At 38.9% G+C, this 18,470-nt stretch overlaps 2 protein-coding genes across 3 annotated transcripts; one reads left to right on the forward strand and one right to left on the reverse strand.

Annotated features, from left to right (window-relative positions):
* Positions 1–364: 364 nt before the first annotated feature.
* Positions 365–10,541, reverse strand: fsd1 (fibronectin type III and SPRY domain containing 1). Its single transcript, XM_067597392.1, has 13 exons — positions 10,408–10,541; positions 9,557–9,652; positions 9,280–9,411; positions 8,084–8,185; positions 7,788–7,810; positions 7,238–7,359; positions 4,378–4,587; positions 4,191–4,289; positions 3,901–4,048; positions 3,665–3,747; positions 2,578–2,829; positions 2,145–2,233; positions 365–2,059 (listed from the first exon to the last, which is right to left on the reverse strand). Exons 1-13 carry the CDS (start codon positions 10,420–10,422, stop codon positions 1,949–1,951), a joined length of 1,482 nt encoding a protein of 493 aa, XP_067453493.1. The 5' UTR covers positions 10,423–10,541; the 3' UTR covers positions 365–1,948.
* Positions 10,542–10,554: 13 nt separating this feature from the next.
* On the forward strand, positions 10,555–18,421 carry LOC137188035 (uncharacterized). 2 transcript variants are annotated; one of them, XM_067597395.1, is made up of 6 exons: positions 10,555–10,643; positions 13,145–13,302; positions 13,544–13,951; positions 14,079–14,117; positions 15,138–15,266; positions 17,796–18,421. In XM_067597395.1, exons 2-6 carry the CDS (start codon positions 13,260–13,262, stop codon positions 17,951–17,953), a joined length of 777 nt encoding a protein of 258 aa, XP_067453496.1. In that variant the 5' UTR covers positions 10,555–10,643; positions 13,145–13,259; the 3' UTR covers positions 17,954–18,421. The 2 variants fall into 2 exon arrangements, with proteins under 2 accessions (XP_067453496.1, XP_067453497.1); XM_067597396.1 differs by lacking the exon at positions 14,079–14,117.
* Positions 18,422–18,470: the final 49 nt, after the last annotated feature.

Genomic DNA, 18,470 nt, shown 5'->3' on the forward strand with positions numbered 1-18,470 from the left:
ATTGTATCCTTTTTGTATATGTATATATATTGCACACAGTGTACTTCTGCCTCTCTATAAGCCGATGTGAACCCTGGATGAAAGCAAACTAATCACAGAAAGGAAATCAGGGTTGGCTTGTGGTTACTGTACCAACTGGATGTAAATATAGTTTTATATATACATATAGTATATAGTTTTTCAGTGAAGTGAAACTCTTCATTCTGTCACATCAAATCAGAAACATGTGAACAAAAAACTTCTAGTATGTGCCATGCAGCAGTTGAAAAATCAATCAGAAATGAATCAGTTTTATGATGTTTTGTATTCTTTATACTCCTCTTGTTCCCTCTTTCCTTTTTGAAACAGACATCCATGAACATAAGCAGGTGCTCTCACTCCTTTATTACCACAATGACTGATACATTATAGTGGAAAAATTAAACTATTTACAATAAATCGTGACATTCTGTCAGCATGTGAAATAAAGTTAACATAATTCTCAGCAGGATGCGTCTTTAAAGCATTGCAGGCTACAGTTATTCAGGAGACGCAGATACAGAAGGAGCAACATGGCAAAGCAAGACTGTCACCATGTGTGACAAACGTGACAAGGAGGCAAAACAGAGGTTGGGCTGTGCACAAATAAGAACTTCTAACAATTTATCGCTTCTGCTTCTCACTCAGGCGAAACCCCAAACCTGGTAAACAAATATCATAATAATAATTTGTTAGCTGAGGCTACTGGCTAGCTATTTGTTACATTTGGACTAAAGTCAGCATCAGGCGAGCTCACTACTCATAAAGGGGATTTCTCTTTTCAGCAAATAAAGAGGTTTTGTTAGGTAGACGCACATACATACTGTACATACAAGCATTAGGCTGCAGTCAGGTGAAGAGAATGTATACAGTACAGTTATTTCCAAAATCCTAAAGGAGCAACACTGAAGAAAACTCCCCTTTAGCTTTCTGTGCAGTTTTCTGTGCAGAGTCTGTTTGTTAGATGAAACCCAACACTGAATCTAATTTAAAACTAAGAGCCTCGTCAGGAAGCTAAAGAACCCAGTTTCTCACGCGCAAAGTGTGGGCCCCGACTACTAAGTGAAATGCAGTGAACACTGATAAGTTTGCATGCGTCATTCCTTGGCAAGAAATCCAAAAACAACATCCCTAATATGTGTTGTTCATTGCTCGATTTATAATCCATTAGCTGCTGGGAAAAGTAGAGTTTCAAAAAAATCCTGATTCAATAATGGTCTAGATTCTAGTAAATAGCATTGTCTAGGAGCAGGTCGTTATTTGGGTTACATAAGTTGGTGGATTCAGTGGGTGATAATAACCACTGAGCTACGGTACAACCGAGTTATATTGATACTGACACGATACATTGTTTTAAATTGAAATAGGGAGACCATTTCTTGCAGTGGAATATTAGCATGTCGGTACGCATTACCCGATTTCACCTATCAGTTTGGAAATGAGAAGGAAGGCACAGGGAGAGAGCAGACAGGACAGGGCTTGACCCTTCACCCGCAGCTAGCTGCGTGACAGTACGGCTGACAGTTTTGGTGATGGAGAGGAAGGGCAGCGGCCAGCGCTAAATCATTGCTCTAGCAGCAGTGGGACAGTGCTAAACATTTGTGTAGAGAGAGAAGAACTAGTAAGACTACACCTAACGTGTCCCAAGCGTCAATAACAGCTGGAGTCATACATCTGAATAATTCTGTCACTGAGAGGGTAGATGACTCACTTGTCCCCCCCTCCTAAAAAAAAACAAAAAAAAACACTTTTTGTTGTCATGCAACACAGACGCAGTGTTTGGAACAGGCTAACCCATCGTACTCCAGTGATTTCACTCTTCCATGATATGGCTTTGACCGCAGTCAAGAGCAGAGGTGATGATCTGCGGCGGTGACTGTGGTCAGGCAGAGCTGGGAAGGCAGGCGTCCAGCTCACTGGCGGGGTGAGTCTAGGTGAGGCTGGCGTTGGAGCTGCTGGTGCCGCTATTCTTCCTCTGGCCACTTTGCACCACGCTGGGAACCTGCAGGCCCGTCACTACTGAGAAACTGCCGTTCCAGACCTGCAGGGAGCAGCAAAATCGACAGACAGTTTAGAGACAGAGAGGTCAAAAGAGAACAGAAGAGCATGTGTTTAACGTTTCTCACCATGAAAGCTGGTATTACTGGCTGCTGGAACTTGGTTCTGAAGGTGTGCATCAGTTGCTTCGTTTTGGCATTGAAGAAAGACAGTACACCTGGAGAGAATAGAGGAGGCTGATTATACGTAACAGTAACAATAATAGTGCTGCAACTATTATGTTTTTCAAAGTCAATTAAACTGTTGAAACATTGTTGGGATAACTGATTAATTGTTCAGTCTATAAAATGTTAGAAAATAGTGAAAAATGTCCATCACAATTTCCAAAAAGGACCATTAACAAACAAGCAATTGTCAAATCTGTTGTCAGTTACACTGAGTGAATACTGAAAAATAAAACCCTGAGCAAAGGACAAATGTTGAATATCTGCAGTTTATTTTGCGGGAAAGAAATTCTCAAGATTTCACCCCTACTACTGTCTACGTGTTTATCAATCTTACCTTCTTCATAGTTGCAGTAGACTCCTATACTGTTCGGAATTGGACAGTCAAGTGTTCGAGCCTTGTTGTTGTGCTTGGCTGTGAGGCTCTGCTGTAGCCAGTTGTTCAGATGGATGCACCAGGAAGCGCTGCTTTTCCCCAGCTGGTCGAATCGGCCGAGGCTCCTCAGGGCCACGCCCACAGCGAAGGCCTTGCTCTCCTTGTCGAACCGCACCTCCCAGTACTGCTGTCCAGCGTCGATCATGGTGTCAGCTGGGGAGTCGTGATACACGTGAACAGCTAATGAATGTCGAGTTACAGCATCAAAGGAGGTGTTGATCTGCCATTTTGTGTTTAAGATACATGTCAGTGTTTGTGACTTCTGGTTACATAAGCACGTCTTCCAGGTAAATCTACAAAAGGCAAAGTGCAGTATCTGCTCTTCAATATGTTATATTTTCAATGTTCTACTGCTTCATTTCTCAAAGATATTGGGGTTTTTAGTTTTGCAGTATCTGCGAAAATGCACTGTGTAACCAAGGCAGAGTGCAGTAACTGCACTTACTGCAGTTTGCCTTTGTTTTAGGACCAACTTTGAAAACGAGGCCGCTAACAACCGCTTCTTTATAAGCGACCTCCTGAACAAGGTGATTGTCGAAATGTGAAATCTTTGAAAGAAGGAAAAATTCTTAAAGATGGCACTTTCCCATGACCGAAAACTAGTGGAACGTGCATTGAACCGTGGGGCACACAAAAATTGTGAGTTTTAACCATAACTGATGATCATTTTGCAAAATGACATACAGTATCCTACATGAAAGCCATTTATGTTAGCTTGTAGATGTTAGCTATGTAGATGTTAGCTTGTTAACCATAACCAATATCATTTTGCTCCATTGCCAATGCAGTGACTGGTCTTGTGTCGGTTACATGTACAGAGTTCAGAGAAGAGTTGAAACAATTAAAGTACGTTGTTTGATCCAAATTAAGCTATTACCATGTAAAAATATTGACAGATTCTTGACCAAATCACAACAATGGGACATCCTTTTTTCTTTTATAAGATTTGGCTTTGTAGGGCAGTTTTGTTAATCATGTGTATTCTTACCCAGCACTGTGTAGGACTCTGCTGTAAACCTGTCTCTGCCGACCCGGGCCGTCGGTGCTCTCTTAGGCGACATCAGTGCTGCCCTGATTACAGATGAGACAGACGGTAGAGACTTTAAAGAATCCATATTTTTGAGATTTATTCTTAATCATAGTAAGTTCATGATCACATACTTTATAAGGTTTTTAGATCACTGTCACTAGTTCAAGCCCAGAATTAAAGACACTGATACAAACCTGGCTGGAGAGTGCATTGGGGAGTTGGTTCGGTTCTTGTCTTTGCGGATTTCTTGTATTTTTCCTCCGCTGCTGTCCCACTCCACACTCAAGTCCTCTACCTTCAGGTTCTGGTGGGATGAACCAGAGTCCAGTTTGAAGGTGAAGGCTGGAAACAGAAATGGCGGCAGGATTTTGAAAAACTAGTTTATTAATCCAATATTCACATTGGTATGAACAAAGATCCTTAAGACTTTCCATATATTGTTGATAATTGTTGAAATAATAATGATCTCAACTAGTATTCTCACCGTGGGTTTCTAGTGTAACGGGCTCAGAGAACTCTCCTGCCACGGCCTTGTTACACGCCCTCACTCTGAATGTCATGTACCGGGTATCAAAGCGCAGACCTGATCACAAAGAAACACAATTATCCTTATTGACTCGGCTTCATCAGAGAGTTTAATGTCACATATCTCGTCACAGTCCTGCTCCTACCTGTGAGCGTGTGCTCCATCTCTCGTATCCCCTCCAACACCATCCAGGGATAGTCCTCTCTGATACGAGGGGGCCCCTCGTGGTTTGTGCGTCGATGTTCCAGAATGTAATGGTCAATCTTGCTGTCAGGCTCTGGCAAGGTCCAAACTACAGTCACTGTGTTGTCACACACCTGGCACTCTGATACCTGGATCTCTGGAGTGGCGGGAACTGGATGTAAGACAGGAGAGACAGTTTGTCAGAATCCAAAATCAAGTTCTTACACACATTTCTCAACAAAAAAGGTACTGTGTGAAACTTCCAATAAAGAGACAGAATCAGGTTTAAATTTTTTGTTGAAAACTTGTTTTACACTGTCATTCAAGTTTGTAATTCATCATGGAGTGAGTTGTCACATGGAAGTAATGTTTCAGCTTCTTTGATTGATAGGTACAACATACAATATTATCACCTTATGGCAGAAGTGTCTAACAACTGTCTACTAACACATCCAGCAGATACTGAGCAACATTAGCTTTCATTTGGATTTGTGTTTCTGTGCAGAAACCAATATTTCCAATATTTCCACTCCTCTTTACTGTGGTCTGGTCTCCAACAGATGAGAAGAACATCTGGCTCTATAGCTGCTAAATGTTCAACTTTCTTCACCAGCTAGCTGCTTACTTAATGTGCTGTTTAGTCCAGCTGCAACTAACAATTATTTTCATTATTGATTAATCTGTCGATCATTTTCTCAATTTATCGATTAGTTGTTTGGTCTGTCCATGAAATGTCTGAAAATGGTAAAAAAAATGTTGATCGATGTTTCCCAGGGCCCAAGGTGACGTCTTCAAATGTCTTGTTTTGTCTACAACCCCAAAAACATTCAGTTTACTGTCATAGAAGACTAAATCAACTAATCATTGAAGCTTTAACATTTAATGCTGCGAATGTAGTGTAGAGTTGGTTTATCAAAGCTTTTTGCTAACTGCTGTTAGAAACGAGACTGAGACCTACAGTGCATATTGTACATGAGCTGTAAAAGCCACAATACTTAAAGAGGTTGAAAAACCTCATACAGCTGCAGAGTTGGGTGATTATCCTCTGTGGTCGACTCCTTTCATATAACTTGTAGTCGTTCGACTCACTGACGTACACAAAATACCGATAACTGGAGCACTTTGAAGCCCATGCAACAGGCAGCCTGTTTGACATAGTTTTGCTTTCTCACAAAGTGTGAACAGTTAGAAACTCAGTCAGACTGTAAGCCAGACATTCAAGAGTTATTATATTTGTTTCAACATTACTCATTTATCTACAAATGACAATCAAAGCAGCAGTTATTGACTTCTCTTTTTGAACTCCAGTTGCAAATATCACAAAGTAGTCCAGTAGTGGAAGGAGTATACAGTAAAAGTTATAATACAACTCTTGCTTTAAAAATCTCACTTAAGTATTTTCAGCAGTTAGTACTGTAGATTTCATAGTGTTTCATATAGCTCAGTTATTACAGTTATTTTTTACTGTTTCAACTGGTCGAGGTGAAACTAATTTACTGCTTTATGCTGTTGGGCCGTTCATCTGTAACTTCCTTTGTATACTCTGTTTTTAAATCAAATGAACTAGTCTAAAGAGGTGACTGTGGATATAACAGGGTTGCTGCACACTTTTTGAAATCGAATTTAATGCTTTTTAAGACCTTTTTAAGACAGTATCATACAATATTTAACAATATCAGTAGGGATATTTTGCTGGATAATTTTGTATCTCCAGATGACAGTCATATATAGAATCACATAAAGTAATGAAATTAATTTCGAATACATGGAACTGTCCCACTGTTACGTATTACATTTGATAAAACTGTTATATATAATGTAATGTAATATTAAAATAATTTAAAATTTAAGTTTTAGTTACAATTTGCCTGGAATAATTAATTTTGTGAAATTTTTCTGTGAAAAAACAATAAGGCTGTTCTGGTCGTTCTCACACTCAAAGTCAGCTGTGGTTAATTCTAATTCTGTTCTTTAGGACACATATATGTTACAGTACATCTGCCTTTCATCTACTTTAACAGTCCACTAAATCTGTAAACTCCAACTCGCTCCTCTCCTTCACACTACAAACATTATTATCCAGATTCTATCAACTATCAGAAATAACAGATCAGACTTTGTGTCTTCACTGAGACATCCTGGCTGACTGTCTTCAGCTGAGCATCATCTGCACTGTGATCTGTTTTTTGTACTTCTTTTATCTTGTTACCTTGGTGAGAGCAGGTAGTCTGTGGAGAAGCAACCGAAACATTTACCAGAAAATCAAAAAGCTGCAGTGAGTTGCAACCGAAGACCAAACCATATTTAAATAGGTGAATCGTGTGGAGATATTTCTCACGTAACTAGACATCACCTCAAAATTTAAGACCTAACGTAATTAAAAATAAGACTTTTTAAGACATTTTATGACCTTAAATTCTGAAAAAAAAAATCATATTTAAGACTTTTTAAGGATCTGCAAGAACCCTGTATAAATATAAAATGCACTGCTACACAAAAATTATGACAATGAAAGTTGAAAATGTAGAAAACACTTGAAACAAATTAATTTGCACTGATGACATGATGGAATATTTTTAGTGCCCGGGTGGATTTTTTTTCATGTTTTGAGAAAAAAAAGGGGTTAGCACTAAATTATAAACTAAATGACTTTCTGCAGGGAACTTATCCATTATACTTTAAGGATCATGTTTTGTATGAAAAATCTCAATTAGTACAGAAACAAATACCATGTAGTGGAGTAGAAGTGTAAAGTAGCATAAAATAGAAACACTCAGCACTTTCTTATGTTACTGTCCGTTTAAATTAAAAGTGGAGCAGACCTGGGAGAAACTTGAGGCCCTGCAAGATGTCCCTCTCCTGGCTGAAATCCACCATCAAGTGGCTCATGTTGTCACTGGCTTTAGCCTTCAGGGAGAGGCGGAAGGCTGGAGCCATTGTTACACTGCAGACAAAGAAACGCACAAGAGAGACACACAAACACACACGGGGGGTGGAAACAAGCATGATCGCATTATTCAACTGTAATTACAGGGCAAACACAGGTGATTCTAATAACTAAGAAAAGGCCGCTAACTAGACTTCTGTTACTACCACTGAGCTCATCACCCTGATCGACATTTAAAAGCGGAGCTAGAGAGGGAGCAGCATTCAACCAGGGAGGGGCTGACACAGGATGGTACAGACTTGAGAGGACAGTGGGAAACACAAAGACAAAAGGCTCTCGAGTGGAAACTTTTCCATAGTGCTTATTGTCTAAGAAATGGGTGCGGTGACTACATGTTTGAACGCATGCATGCTATATTATGAGGTGGCTCGTTGGTTATAGGAGGCTATGACAAAAGGGAAGCAATGGATGGCTGAGTACTATACCTATCCTTAATGTCTTTGGCCGCCTGGAGAGGAGAAGCAGAGAGGGAAAGGAAAAAAAGAGAAAAGAGATACGGAGCGAAGAGAAAACTGAGTTGTAGCCCATCATGTTGTCATTTAACACTGTGTTAAAATAACTGTGCTGGTAGTATGACACCACAAGAAGGACAGATTAAATCATGTATATGGACACTGGAATTCACTGTCAATCATTTTTAAAATAAAAAAAATCAGTTATGAACAGTGAGCAGGGGGAACAGTGCAGCAGCATTACAGCGGCTGTGGAGTCGGTCAGTTACCTGATTGAACCCGTCCGTCTCAGAGGAGCAGAGCGTTTGGTTAGCCAGCTCCATCAGCTCCTCTGAACTCTCCAGGGCTTTGGAGCAGGCGCTCAGCTGACTCTGAGAAAAACAGCAACTCACAGTCAGACAGCGAGTACATCTGGAAAACTCTCACACGTTCGTCTTTAGCATAATGGGACCATTGTGTTTGCAGCAGAAGCTATGGACTTTGGCAGCATCATTTGAGAGTCATGGTTTGGTCTTGAGGCTGCAGAGAATGAAATAATCAATGAACGACTGCTTATTCCCATCGCAGCTGGGCTGGAATGATCGCAATGAAAAGTACTATTAAAATAGTAAAAAAAAAAAAAAAGATTAAAATCAGCTCTTTAGTGACAGAATGTTGAGAGAAATGATGCCGAGGGATAAACTACATTACAGTGTTAAGATGTCACCTCTAATCTACTACATATCAACAACTCTATACATTATATTGATATTGAAAATGACCTTGTTAGTAAATATTAATTCTGTTATCTAAAGAATTCATTTACAGAAACTTCTTAATTTTAGATACAAATTCAGTTATTTTGACTAATTCTCTCAGTCTTTCTCTCCCTTCAATTTAACAGTTTAATTATATAAGTTGCATTCTGGCAACTTTATACAGACAAATGTATTTTGTCTCCTTTTCTTCTCTCTTCTTTTAAAGTTTAAGGTTTGTATGCTCATTCTAGCATTATATCAGGTGTGTTGGCAAAACTTCAAAAACAATATAAAGACTACAAAGAATTTGCCGGCACATTAAATAGATGTTCCCAAAACATACTTTTTGTCTTGATATTCTCTCTTATTCTTGCTGTTTTTCAAAGGTCAGTTGTTTTTAAGTTTTTGGTTTTTCATTAATAATTGTGTGTAATGTAAAATTGTGTTTCTGGTGAAACTGGTTCTCAGTGAAAACATGTTTTTAGTTTTTAGTCAGACCCTAAAAAAGCCAGTCGGGGTTTTTTTTATGTGGTAATTTCTGAGCAAAAACAGCATCGTTCATTTTGTGATCGAGATAGGGCAGGAGCATCATGGAGCAGTCACACAATGCCGCAGAACGTGCTTGTAAAACATTACTTTGTCACATGATGGAAAACTCCCATCACAAAGGGATTAGTGAAGATTTAAAAAGCAAATTAAAGAGGGTCATCATAAAACACCGCAGCTACCTGTAACTCATACGTGCGGCTGGCTCTCTCCTGTTTGATGCGTGTCACCATGTTTTCCTTCATGTCCTCCAGGACAGAGTGCAGGGAGGTGAACTCAGACTCCAGGTCCTCCTGGACTCGGGAGGAGTTCGCCTGGTGTCACAACAAAAATGAGTTCATACAGGAAAGAAGAAGAAGACTGGTTGGATGAATACACTGACAGAGACAAACAGCCTAACTGTGTGCAGCCTGGATTTAATTAAATAGGGTTTTAGTTCAGCCATGTATGTCTTTGTACCTCTAAGTTGTCGAGGCTCTGTTTGAGACTGCAGATGAAGTTGGAAATCTCCTCATTCTTGGTGGCCAGCGTGTGGGTGATCTTACGCAGAGATTCCTAAAGCAAGATTGTGTATATTTAGCATTTTGTTGTGCTTGAAATATTGAAAACAAACTGATTCTTACAGACTAAAAAGACACTTTAATACTCATACATCTACGCCTGAATGAGTGTTTCCTTTCCAACCAAACACTTCAACTCATTTCACTGCCTCCTATGTGGGTGAAGCTGTGCTTATCAGTATAATCATTGTTCGGCTGCAGAGAAAACATGAGCTCCTTTTAGACATGATTAAACATTTGTTCTTCAGACTGGATGCTGCACTAGGAGGGAGGACACTTCACGGGCGGAAGGATGCGCAATCATAATTTAATAATGCGGCTCCACAACCATTGAACAGCAGACTTCAAAGAGGTGGACACACACAGACAAGGGCGATTATTCCACGAATCAAACCTCTGACACGTTACATGTCATCCCAAGCTGCTTCTCCCACAGCGGAAAAAAAGCCCCATTCATACTGGAGGACTACGTAATGTTTGTTGATGCGAGAGAAGCTGCGCAAAGGCCCCCCCAGCCCGTGATCCATCGATAACCAACTCATCGACAGACTGCAACATAAACCGCATCTGCAACCGGACAAACGCGTATAATCACGGAAAACACGATTGTGAAGCACGAGTGAGAGTGTGGGTGCCGCATCCACAAACTCCCCGGTTTGGCTGCTTCTCCCCCTCCTTCCTTTGTACACTGTTACGCCCTGAAACGGCTTCCCCCCATCAGAGACACCTGTTCCTCCGGCCCCGGCTCACCTTCTGGTCTCCCATCTCGCCGCTCCGATGCACCGGCGCCGCTGCAGCCGCAAACACCGCCGGGATTTCTCCTCCGTCGCCCGCTTTCGCTTTATTTGCACGCCGGAGCTGGTAGTGATGCTGCCGGAGTGCAACGCATCTTCGGACGGACACCAGCTACCAACGCCTTTGGGCCGTAGTGCGTGGAGCGCATGCGGCAGAGGAGGATTGTGGGTGTTGGTGTTCCTGTAATGGGGGTGAGTCATGATGCCTTTGAGGACTCGGAGAAAAGTAAGGCCGATACGACAAAGGGCTCATGTTGTGCTGCAAACGTGGTTTATCGAACAAAATAACAAAAAATACGTTATATAGCATCAGGATATTTTATCTTTTTTTTTTAAAGTAAAATTTGTTTACCTTAAACTAATCTCTAAATGCCTAAATAACCAGGCTGCTCAGGAGGTGCCTCTCAAGGCTTCAGTAACACGAGGTGCATCTGCAGAGAATCGTAAGGAGCCCTTCATTAAATCCTCACTTGGACAGATGGCCTTTTCTGAAACAGTTTGTAAAGAGGGATCAGTCATGTAGTCATGAGTGATCTGCTGCTTGTTGTTTTATGAAACTTTTATGGTATGTTTGTTTGTGAGTTGTTTGAGTTTTGTGCTGCTTTGCATGTACTTTGTCGTTGAGTTTTGTGTTGTAATGTGTGCATAGGCTATGTATTGTGTTTTGTGTTAAAATGTACAGTATGTATATGTATTGTTGAGTCTTGTGCAATTTTTTAATGTATTTTACTGTTGAGTTTTATGTATTTTAAAAGGGACTGGCATTGCAAACTAGTTTATGCTGTAAATGCTGTGGTCTGTTCATGCTGTATACTTGTCCTTATACAAATAAACATTAAATAAAGATAACTGAAAAGTCAGTTAATGTGTAAATGAACAAAAGTCAATTAATATGATTTTTTTTATTTAGGTAAAGTATGAAGATGGAGGCCAGTTAGAAGAGTTTGAGGTGAACAGACTTCTATGCTGCAACAACACTAAGCCAACAAAATAACAACAGCAACAATAAAACTGTGATAAATACATTGAATAAAAGAAGATAAAGAGTTGCAACAAAAGCAGATATTCTTATGAGCTTGAATATGTACATGTGCTGACAGTGGGCTTTGAGAAACAAACTTTAAATAACTAGACAAAATGATTCTGCTCCTGCATCTCCTCCCAGATTACAATGAATCAAGATGGCCTCTAATTAAACCCAAGTATGATGTTGACTTTGTCTCACGTGGATTTCTTGACTTGTTAAGGTAATTCCAACATTTCATTTTGTTGGTGTATCACCTTGGTTTGGGGTACGAAAGGAGGAAACAATTGGGACACACAGCCGAACAGGCCCCCTGTTAAAAATCTACAGTACATTTGTTAAATAGGAGTCAGAGTCGTATTTCTTCAGGGATCCAGGTTATGTCCCCGTCCTGATGTCAGTATCTGCAGGACACAAATATCACCATAACATTTTCTCTGAGGTAGCATTTAGTGAGATGGCAGACTCAATGTCAGACCTGACTCTCTGCCTTTCTGAAAGTGCAGAACAGAGCATAATTGTGAGCAAAAATGTTTAAAAATGCTATTTTAATTAAACAGAATCATTTAATACAGCACATTTATTTATTTTTAATGACCCGTCTTTGTAATTAGTGCACATAAAACTTAACCAAGAGTCTACTCACATTATACTTAATTTGTAGTATATTAGAAGATGTTGTATGAATGTTGACTGACTGGAAAATAAAGAAGTTGTAAGAAAAGTTTTAATTATAAAAATATAGGCGCATAATATTTCTGACACACATTCCACTTTCATCTATGCAAACAACTGTCCCACTAAACAAATGATAAGAGGTTTTTTCACTATTTAAATACAGATTAGACCTACTTTCACTCTCTTTGTGAATATGAGGTTTCAGAAGTTAAACACCCCCTGTTAACCTGAGATATATATCTACTTGTGGCCTCTTTTTCTTCACTGTTCCATCATGAACAGATAATGCACAAACACTGATTATCATGTTTATGATAGGTTTAACATACTACTGTATAAGAGTAAATCAGTGCTACATAGATTTCAGATTCCAAAAGCTGAACTATGAAATGTTACAGGCTCAGAAAGGGATGTAACTGTGTTTTTACAGCAACTCTCCTTTATGAAACTACATCAAAAAGTAATAAGTATCTTATCATCTCTCATCTCTGTTGTCTGTCCTGCACTTATTTTACAGATTGTGGTCGGAGATTGAGCCAGAAAAGTTCATCTACCTTACCATACTTAGTTGTGTCTTGTCACAGGAAGCCAAGTGCGCCTTTTCTAGTAAGACGCTGTGGGGACATGGTAAAATGCGTTTTAGCACCCTTGCACCAAAACCCACAAGGGTTTCACTAACCCCTTGCATCATTGTGCCCTGTTTTTATTCAGCGAGTCAGCACTTGCATGCTTTTCTGACACTCACCCGCTGTCTGCCACTAACCTACAGAGGGTGCCTAAAACAGGATGTACATATTTAGTGATGTGGGTAGCAGTTAACAGGCTGCCTTTGATGTTTTTTAATTAGAAGCATTTGAAACAAAAGCGCATCAGTGTTTGGTCAAGGATCTCTTGTCTTTTTCAAAGCCTACATCTTTTCCACCCGCGGTTATTGTTTATGCAACATCCGCTGCAGTCCCCTCACTTAAATCTACTTATTCTCGTATTGCAGTAAAAGAAAACCCCTCCTCCCACCCACACACAGGTGCTCGACTGGCTGTCAGATGTGCAGACAGGCAGCAGAGACAGGATGAGTCTGAGAAGAAGACCACCTCTCACATAATACGATGGAAATGTCGCTGAAACAATCAACTCTGGTGTTACTCACAGGTAAGACTCTGCACTTGATATTCAACAGATCAAAACAGACTGTTACACTGAACACAAAGACATGAGGATGTTAAATAGAATAATGAATGAACAGACAAACAGAAAGGAGAATAAACATGTAGAGAGGGCAGGTGTAGATTTAAACACAAGTTTGTAGTTATTGTTAACATACTGAGAAATGAATGAAATGTCTATCTATCTATCTATCTATCTATCTATCTATCTATCTATCTATCAACAGTGGCAGTAGCAGTCATGATGATATCAGCTCAAGTTACCATCAGTCTGGATGAAGAGCAGGAAATAAAGGAAGTTCCTTTTGGTTCCAATCTGACTTTGTTCTGCAATTTGAGAGTTGAAGAACAAGGGAGATTTTGGGTGTTCTTGTGTTTTAACTGCTCTGAACCCAGATTCAATAATGTCACAGAGGAACTCGCCTCCAAGGTCCTTAACAAATCCACAAATACCTCCACTGGGGCATCCATCAAAACAAAGCAGGACTTAAAGGAAGACACTGAGGAGACTTTGCTGAAATACTTTTTACCAAATGTTACACACAATAACAGCGGATGGTACTTTTGCATGATCCAAAAAGTGATTCCAAATTTAGGAGAGAAAATCGTGAGAAACGCAGTAGAAGTGGTTATTGGTAAGTATTACTTGTATCTGATCAAGCTTGTTATCGTGAAATATTATGGATTCATAATACTGTCAATTGTCTACCTTGCTATGATGACAGGAATGCAACTTAAAGTCACTTTTTTCCTCCATAACAGTGATGAACGAAATGGAACATACAACATACAAGTCACAAGGTGTGTGCATGTGTGTGTGTGTGTGTGCGTGTGTGTGTGTGTGTGTGTGTATGGATGCAATTCTCATGAACTATGACTCACCATACAGAACATTTTTAGGATTCAGCATAGTCTGAGCAGTCGTCTGAAACTTCTGAAACTCTGAAAGTGTTGATTTTCTGGTGAACGTTGCTCAAAAGTGTAATTTGTCCATTTATAGATGTCACAAGACGTCAGGCAAGAGACGTCCAAACTATTTTAAATTATTCCAATTTACTCCTGTGAGGTGTAAACTTCTGCCTGAAATTGTGATAATGACTTGTTTAACAAATCTATTTTATTAACCCGCATCCTACCAACATATTTAACATTTAACAAAGATTACCAACTGGGGTCTCTGGGGACTCCAAGAATAAACTACTGTAAGAAACAAAATGTTAACTTATTTCTTCTCAAAACATTATTATCTAATTAATGTCATCTGATAAAAAAACAAAACTGATTTTATTCTTTTAGGAAAGTTACAGTTAATTTCCATATTCTGTAAAATGAAAGTATATATCTTTCTTTAATACAAACTGCAGCTTTTATTCCAAATACAATCTTTCCACAGAACCCTCAAAATGACTGACAGAGTGCCGCTATCCCCTGATAGTGTGTGATACTTTAAATTAGGACCCATGATAAACATGAACTCAATAAATAGTTCCATCTATTAAAACTGCATAGGTGTAATTGGGTGCTTTTGACTGGGGTCCCTCAGGACCCCAATACAGTACATTTATATCTTTAAAAAGCACTAATTGAAACAGAAAACAATTATATGAAGTCATTAGGAACAAATTGATTGACAAAGTCATGAAAAATTGCAATGATAGAATAAAACACCTGAGAAATATGACAAAAAGTGAACCTCTGGGGTCTGCAGGTACCCCAGTCGGTAGGATTAAGGTTCAGGATTATGGTGTGCACACATTGGTCTACTTGTACACACACTGATAAATTGATTTAATGTGGTCACATTTCATTTTTCTCTTACAGTCACTGTGTCTCCCATCGAATTGATTGACAAATGGTGGATGTGGATTGTGTTGGGAGTATCAAGTCTCGTCCTGATAGTCCTCCTCATCATATGTGTCTTAATGACAAGAAGACTACGTGGAAGAAGAGGTACTAGTTTTCTCTTTCAGTGTCAAGCTTTAGATAATCATCTAGACCGCTTAATGACAGTTCAGCAAGGAACATCAGTAGATTGTAGATAAGATCTGTATCTATATTGTGGGCGAGAGAAGCTGCAAAACTGACAAAGGCAGCTCTGAGAAAAAGAGGACAAGAAAAAAAGGCAAATAGGTTCACAGAATACATCCCATTGGGTTTAGATATGCACTGAATGAATATCGCAGACAGGGACAGACAGTTTTTTAAGCGTATTATAAGCGCTTTATGTCTGAGTGGGAGAACAAAAGACACAGGAAGCAGCGCTCATGATTACAGGTAGTTTTATCTGCCTAAATCGGGGGCCGGTGAATATGCGGTGGTTGTTGTGGTTTAACAACACAGCGTGAGACAATCTAAAGTGTAGATGTAGGACAAATAAGACTTTCAGTCTTCTCCTTTGTGGTTTAAGTAAAGATGCACAGAGACTGTCATTTGTAGAACACGTCAAGGACCACCTTCTGCTTGCAGAGCTCGCTGTCCCAACACTGACAAACTCAACCATACTGCACCACTCAGCACTGTAATACACGTACAATATACATGCATATATAGGTGGGGGCAGCTGTTACTTTCTTCCTCACGGGTGCACCCAACATTTCTAAAACTAAAAGAGTGTCAAATCAAGACACTCTCAGTTTCTTTTGCACAAATGTCAGATGGAAATCCTCATTATCATAATTCTGTGCAAAATTTTCACATCTTTCGCTGATTTTGTCACAACAGTATGTACTTTTTGTGTTGCTTTCACACATAATTCACATGCAAAATATTTCAGCCACCCATAACCATCCAAACATAAATGTTTCATAATTTCAGTGATATATTATTGTCTTAATGCCTCAAATAATTATCAACATGTGACTCTTGAAATTCAATTACTGCATAGTAACATGCTCTTCTTATTGAAATGTTAGCACAACCTATCAAATGTTGTCATATTTAGCGTACAGGTGCAACTCATCAGCTATCATTTCTCAACCATGATTACACCACATAATTATGTATGTATGTACCACATTTTATGTGGTTACAGCAGTTAAATTAAAGCATAGAGACATAAGTTTGTTGTAAGTACGCAGTGGTTTGGTCACAGGAAGGGGAGATCACAGAGGACGGAGCGGAAGCAGAAGAAGTACAAACTCTATATGGCTGACATTATATGTGAATTATAAGAGCAAATATCAGATTTACAGGATAAACAGTAGTTTTCTAATTTGTATAAATTTGCTTAATTGAGTTATTTGTTTTGCATTTTACATTGCTATTGTACGATCATACAATACACTATTACTGCCAGCACATACTGTGAATAGGGGACTTACAGGAAAGCCACACACTGACAGTGAGAAACTGGTGTTTGTATGACAAAAGCTTTGATGGCTACTTTTCCGTCGGCTCTATTTAACTTCATTATAGGATTGGAGTTTGTAATGAAATACAGAAACAGAATTACTTTGGACAGTTCCTGAGACTTCTGACTGTCTCGACTATAAAGAGAAATTTCACTAGTTGATGAATTTATTTACTTTTGGAACAGGAGTTAAATTTTTTGAGTGGGTGGCAGCTGTTTGCAGGACAAATGAAGTGTGTGCTGCACAGTATGATTTGACGTGATGGTCACACTTAATGTTTTAAGAGTTTGAGAACAGTGTTATGTGCTTAAGCAACTGAGGAAAAACTGCAATATAGAGAGCAAATGGAGGGCTTCCAACATGATTGTAGTCAGGCCAGAAACTTGAGTCATCATTCATCATTGTTTGACAGGCACAGACCAACCCTACAAATACCTGATAATTTTATCAGTTACTTGATAACACACCCAGTAACAAATCAGGCCACTCAAATATATGTGTATATATTTCCTCATAGACTTTTTACCGCAAAGGAAGCTTTGTCATCCTTAACTAACAGCATTTATTGAGTTAATAAATAGCATTTGTGAATTATTTATACTTTATAAAGAAATATTATATATTCTCTGCCAATAAATAGTTTGTCCACATATCAGATCAACATTGCAGCTATAAGGCGTATATACCAAATATAACTTTATAATTTCTGTTTTATTTTTTATGCTCATGAGGGCAAAGTGAAACTATTTGTATTCTTCAGTATTTCAACCACTGGATGTAGCAGATAATCAATTCTAAGGTAATTGCATGACTGTTCCTAATTGTAAATAGGAAAAAAATTACCAGGAAAATATTTCATTTAAGTTTTTATAAAATCTGATATTTTTACTAAAAGGTTTTTGCAGAAAGTAAATTCTGATTGCAAAATAGGCTATATTATGTTAATATTATACAATTGCCCTCTTATTTACACTATTATTGTCCACATCTGGATGAATAACTTACAACTTAAAAACAGAACCTGCAGGTGTTGGTAACATACTGATTGATAAATTAACTCCGGGAAGGGTCTGCGTGTTAACTACAGAAATTAATACTGTATTCGTCCTGTGTTTACTTTCTAATACAGCTTCAGAGTGTCCTGTCTATGCAAACATGCGTCCTACACCTTCCCCCAGGCCAGGGATGCCGGCGGCTAACCTGAAGACGGTTTCTTCTTCTCCAAACCTCCGGACCCCGAGTCCCAGCGGGAGATACGAGGAAAGCAAGCGGAAACGCAAACAGTGAAGAGGATGGACATCACACATATCAGCTCCTCATATTTATTCGTAGATGCTGTTAATGCAGTGAAATATAGCCTATATATGTATTTTTTTTTTTACTTTTCAGGCATGTTCAGTAAAATAGCTATAGTGAGCCGCTAGATGGCAGGCGATGGGTGCTGTAAATTGGTAAAATTTAAACCGTTTCATGTTTTGCCTTTTTAAAAATATATTTCAATAGCTTTTCATATTTCATTATTTTGCTAATATACCGTCTGTGTAGAAAAGTGGTAAATTGTTATTTAGTGACATGGATTGTAGTGATGGGACTGAATGGATGTTTTTTTATCAACAGTGTACAGTTTTGTATTAAATGTTCAGATGCTGAAAATGCGGTTTTTACTGTGTAACTTGTAATATATTGAATTTTACATTTGTATTAAGCATATACACATCAAACACATTCAAGATAAAATAAATTAATAAGAACAAAGCAGTCGAGGAAATTGATATGATTTTGCGGTCACAGCTGCTTGGATGAG

Source organism: Thunnus thynnus, chromosome 8, assembly GCF_963924715.1.
Source record: "Thunnus thynnus chromosome 8, fThuThy2.1, whole genome shotgun sequence".
NCBI classification, from domain to species: Eukaryota; Metazoa; Chordata; class Actinopteri; order Scombriformes; family Scombridae; genus Thunnus; species Thunnus thynnus.

Coding starts and splice junctions, on each gene's coding strand:
- fsd1 (XM_067597392.1), bottom strand. Junction 7,811..8,083: donor AGACGGACGGGTTCAATCAG/GTAACTGACCGA, acceptor TCTCCTCTCCAG/GCGGCCAAAGACATTAAGGA. Junction 4,290..4,377: donor GATGGAGCACACGCTCACAG/GTAGGAGCAGGA, acceptor CTTTGTGATCAG/GTCTGCGCTTTGATACCCGG.
- LOC137188035 (XM_067597395.1), top strand. CDS start 13,260: ATGGAAATGTCGCTGAAACAATCAACTCTGGTGTTACTCACAG. Junction 13,303..13,543: donor AACTCTGGTGTTACTCACAG/GTAAGACTCTGC, acceptor ATCTATCAACAG/TGGCAGTAGCAGTCATGATG. Junction 15,267..17,795: donor AAGACTACGTGGAAGAAGAG/GTACTAGTTTTC, acceptor TTTCTAATACAG/CTTCAGAGTGTCCTGTCTAT.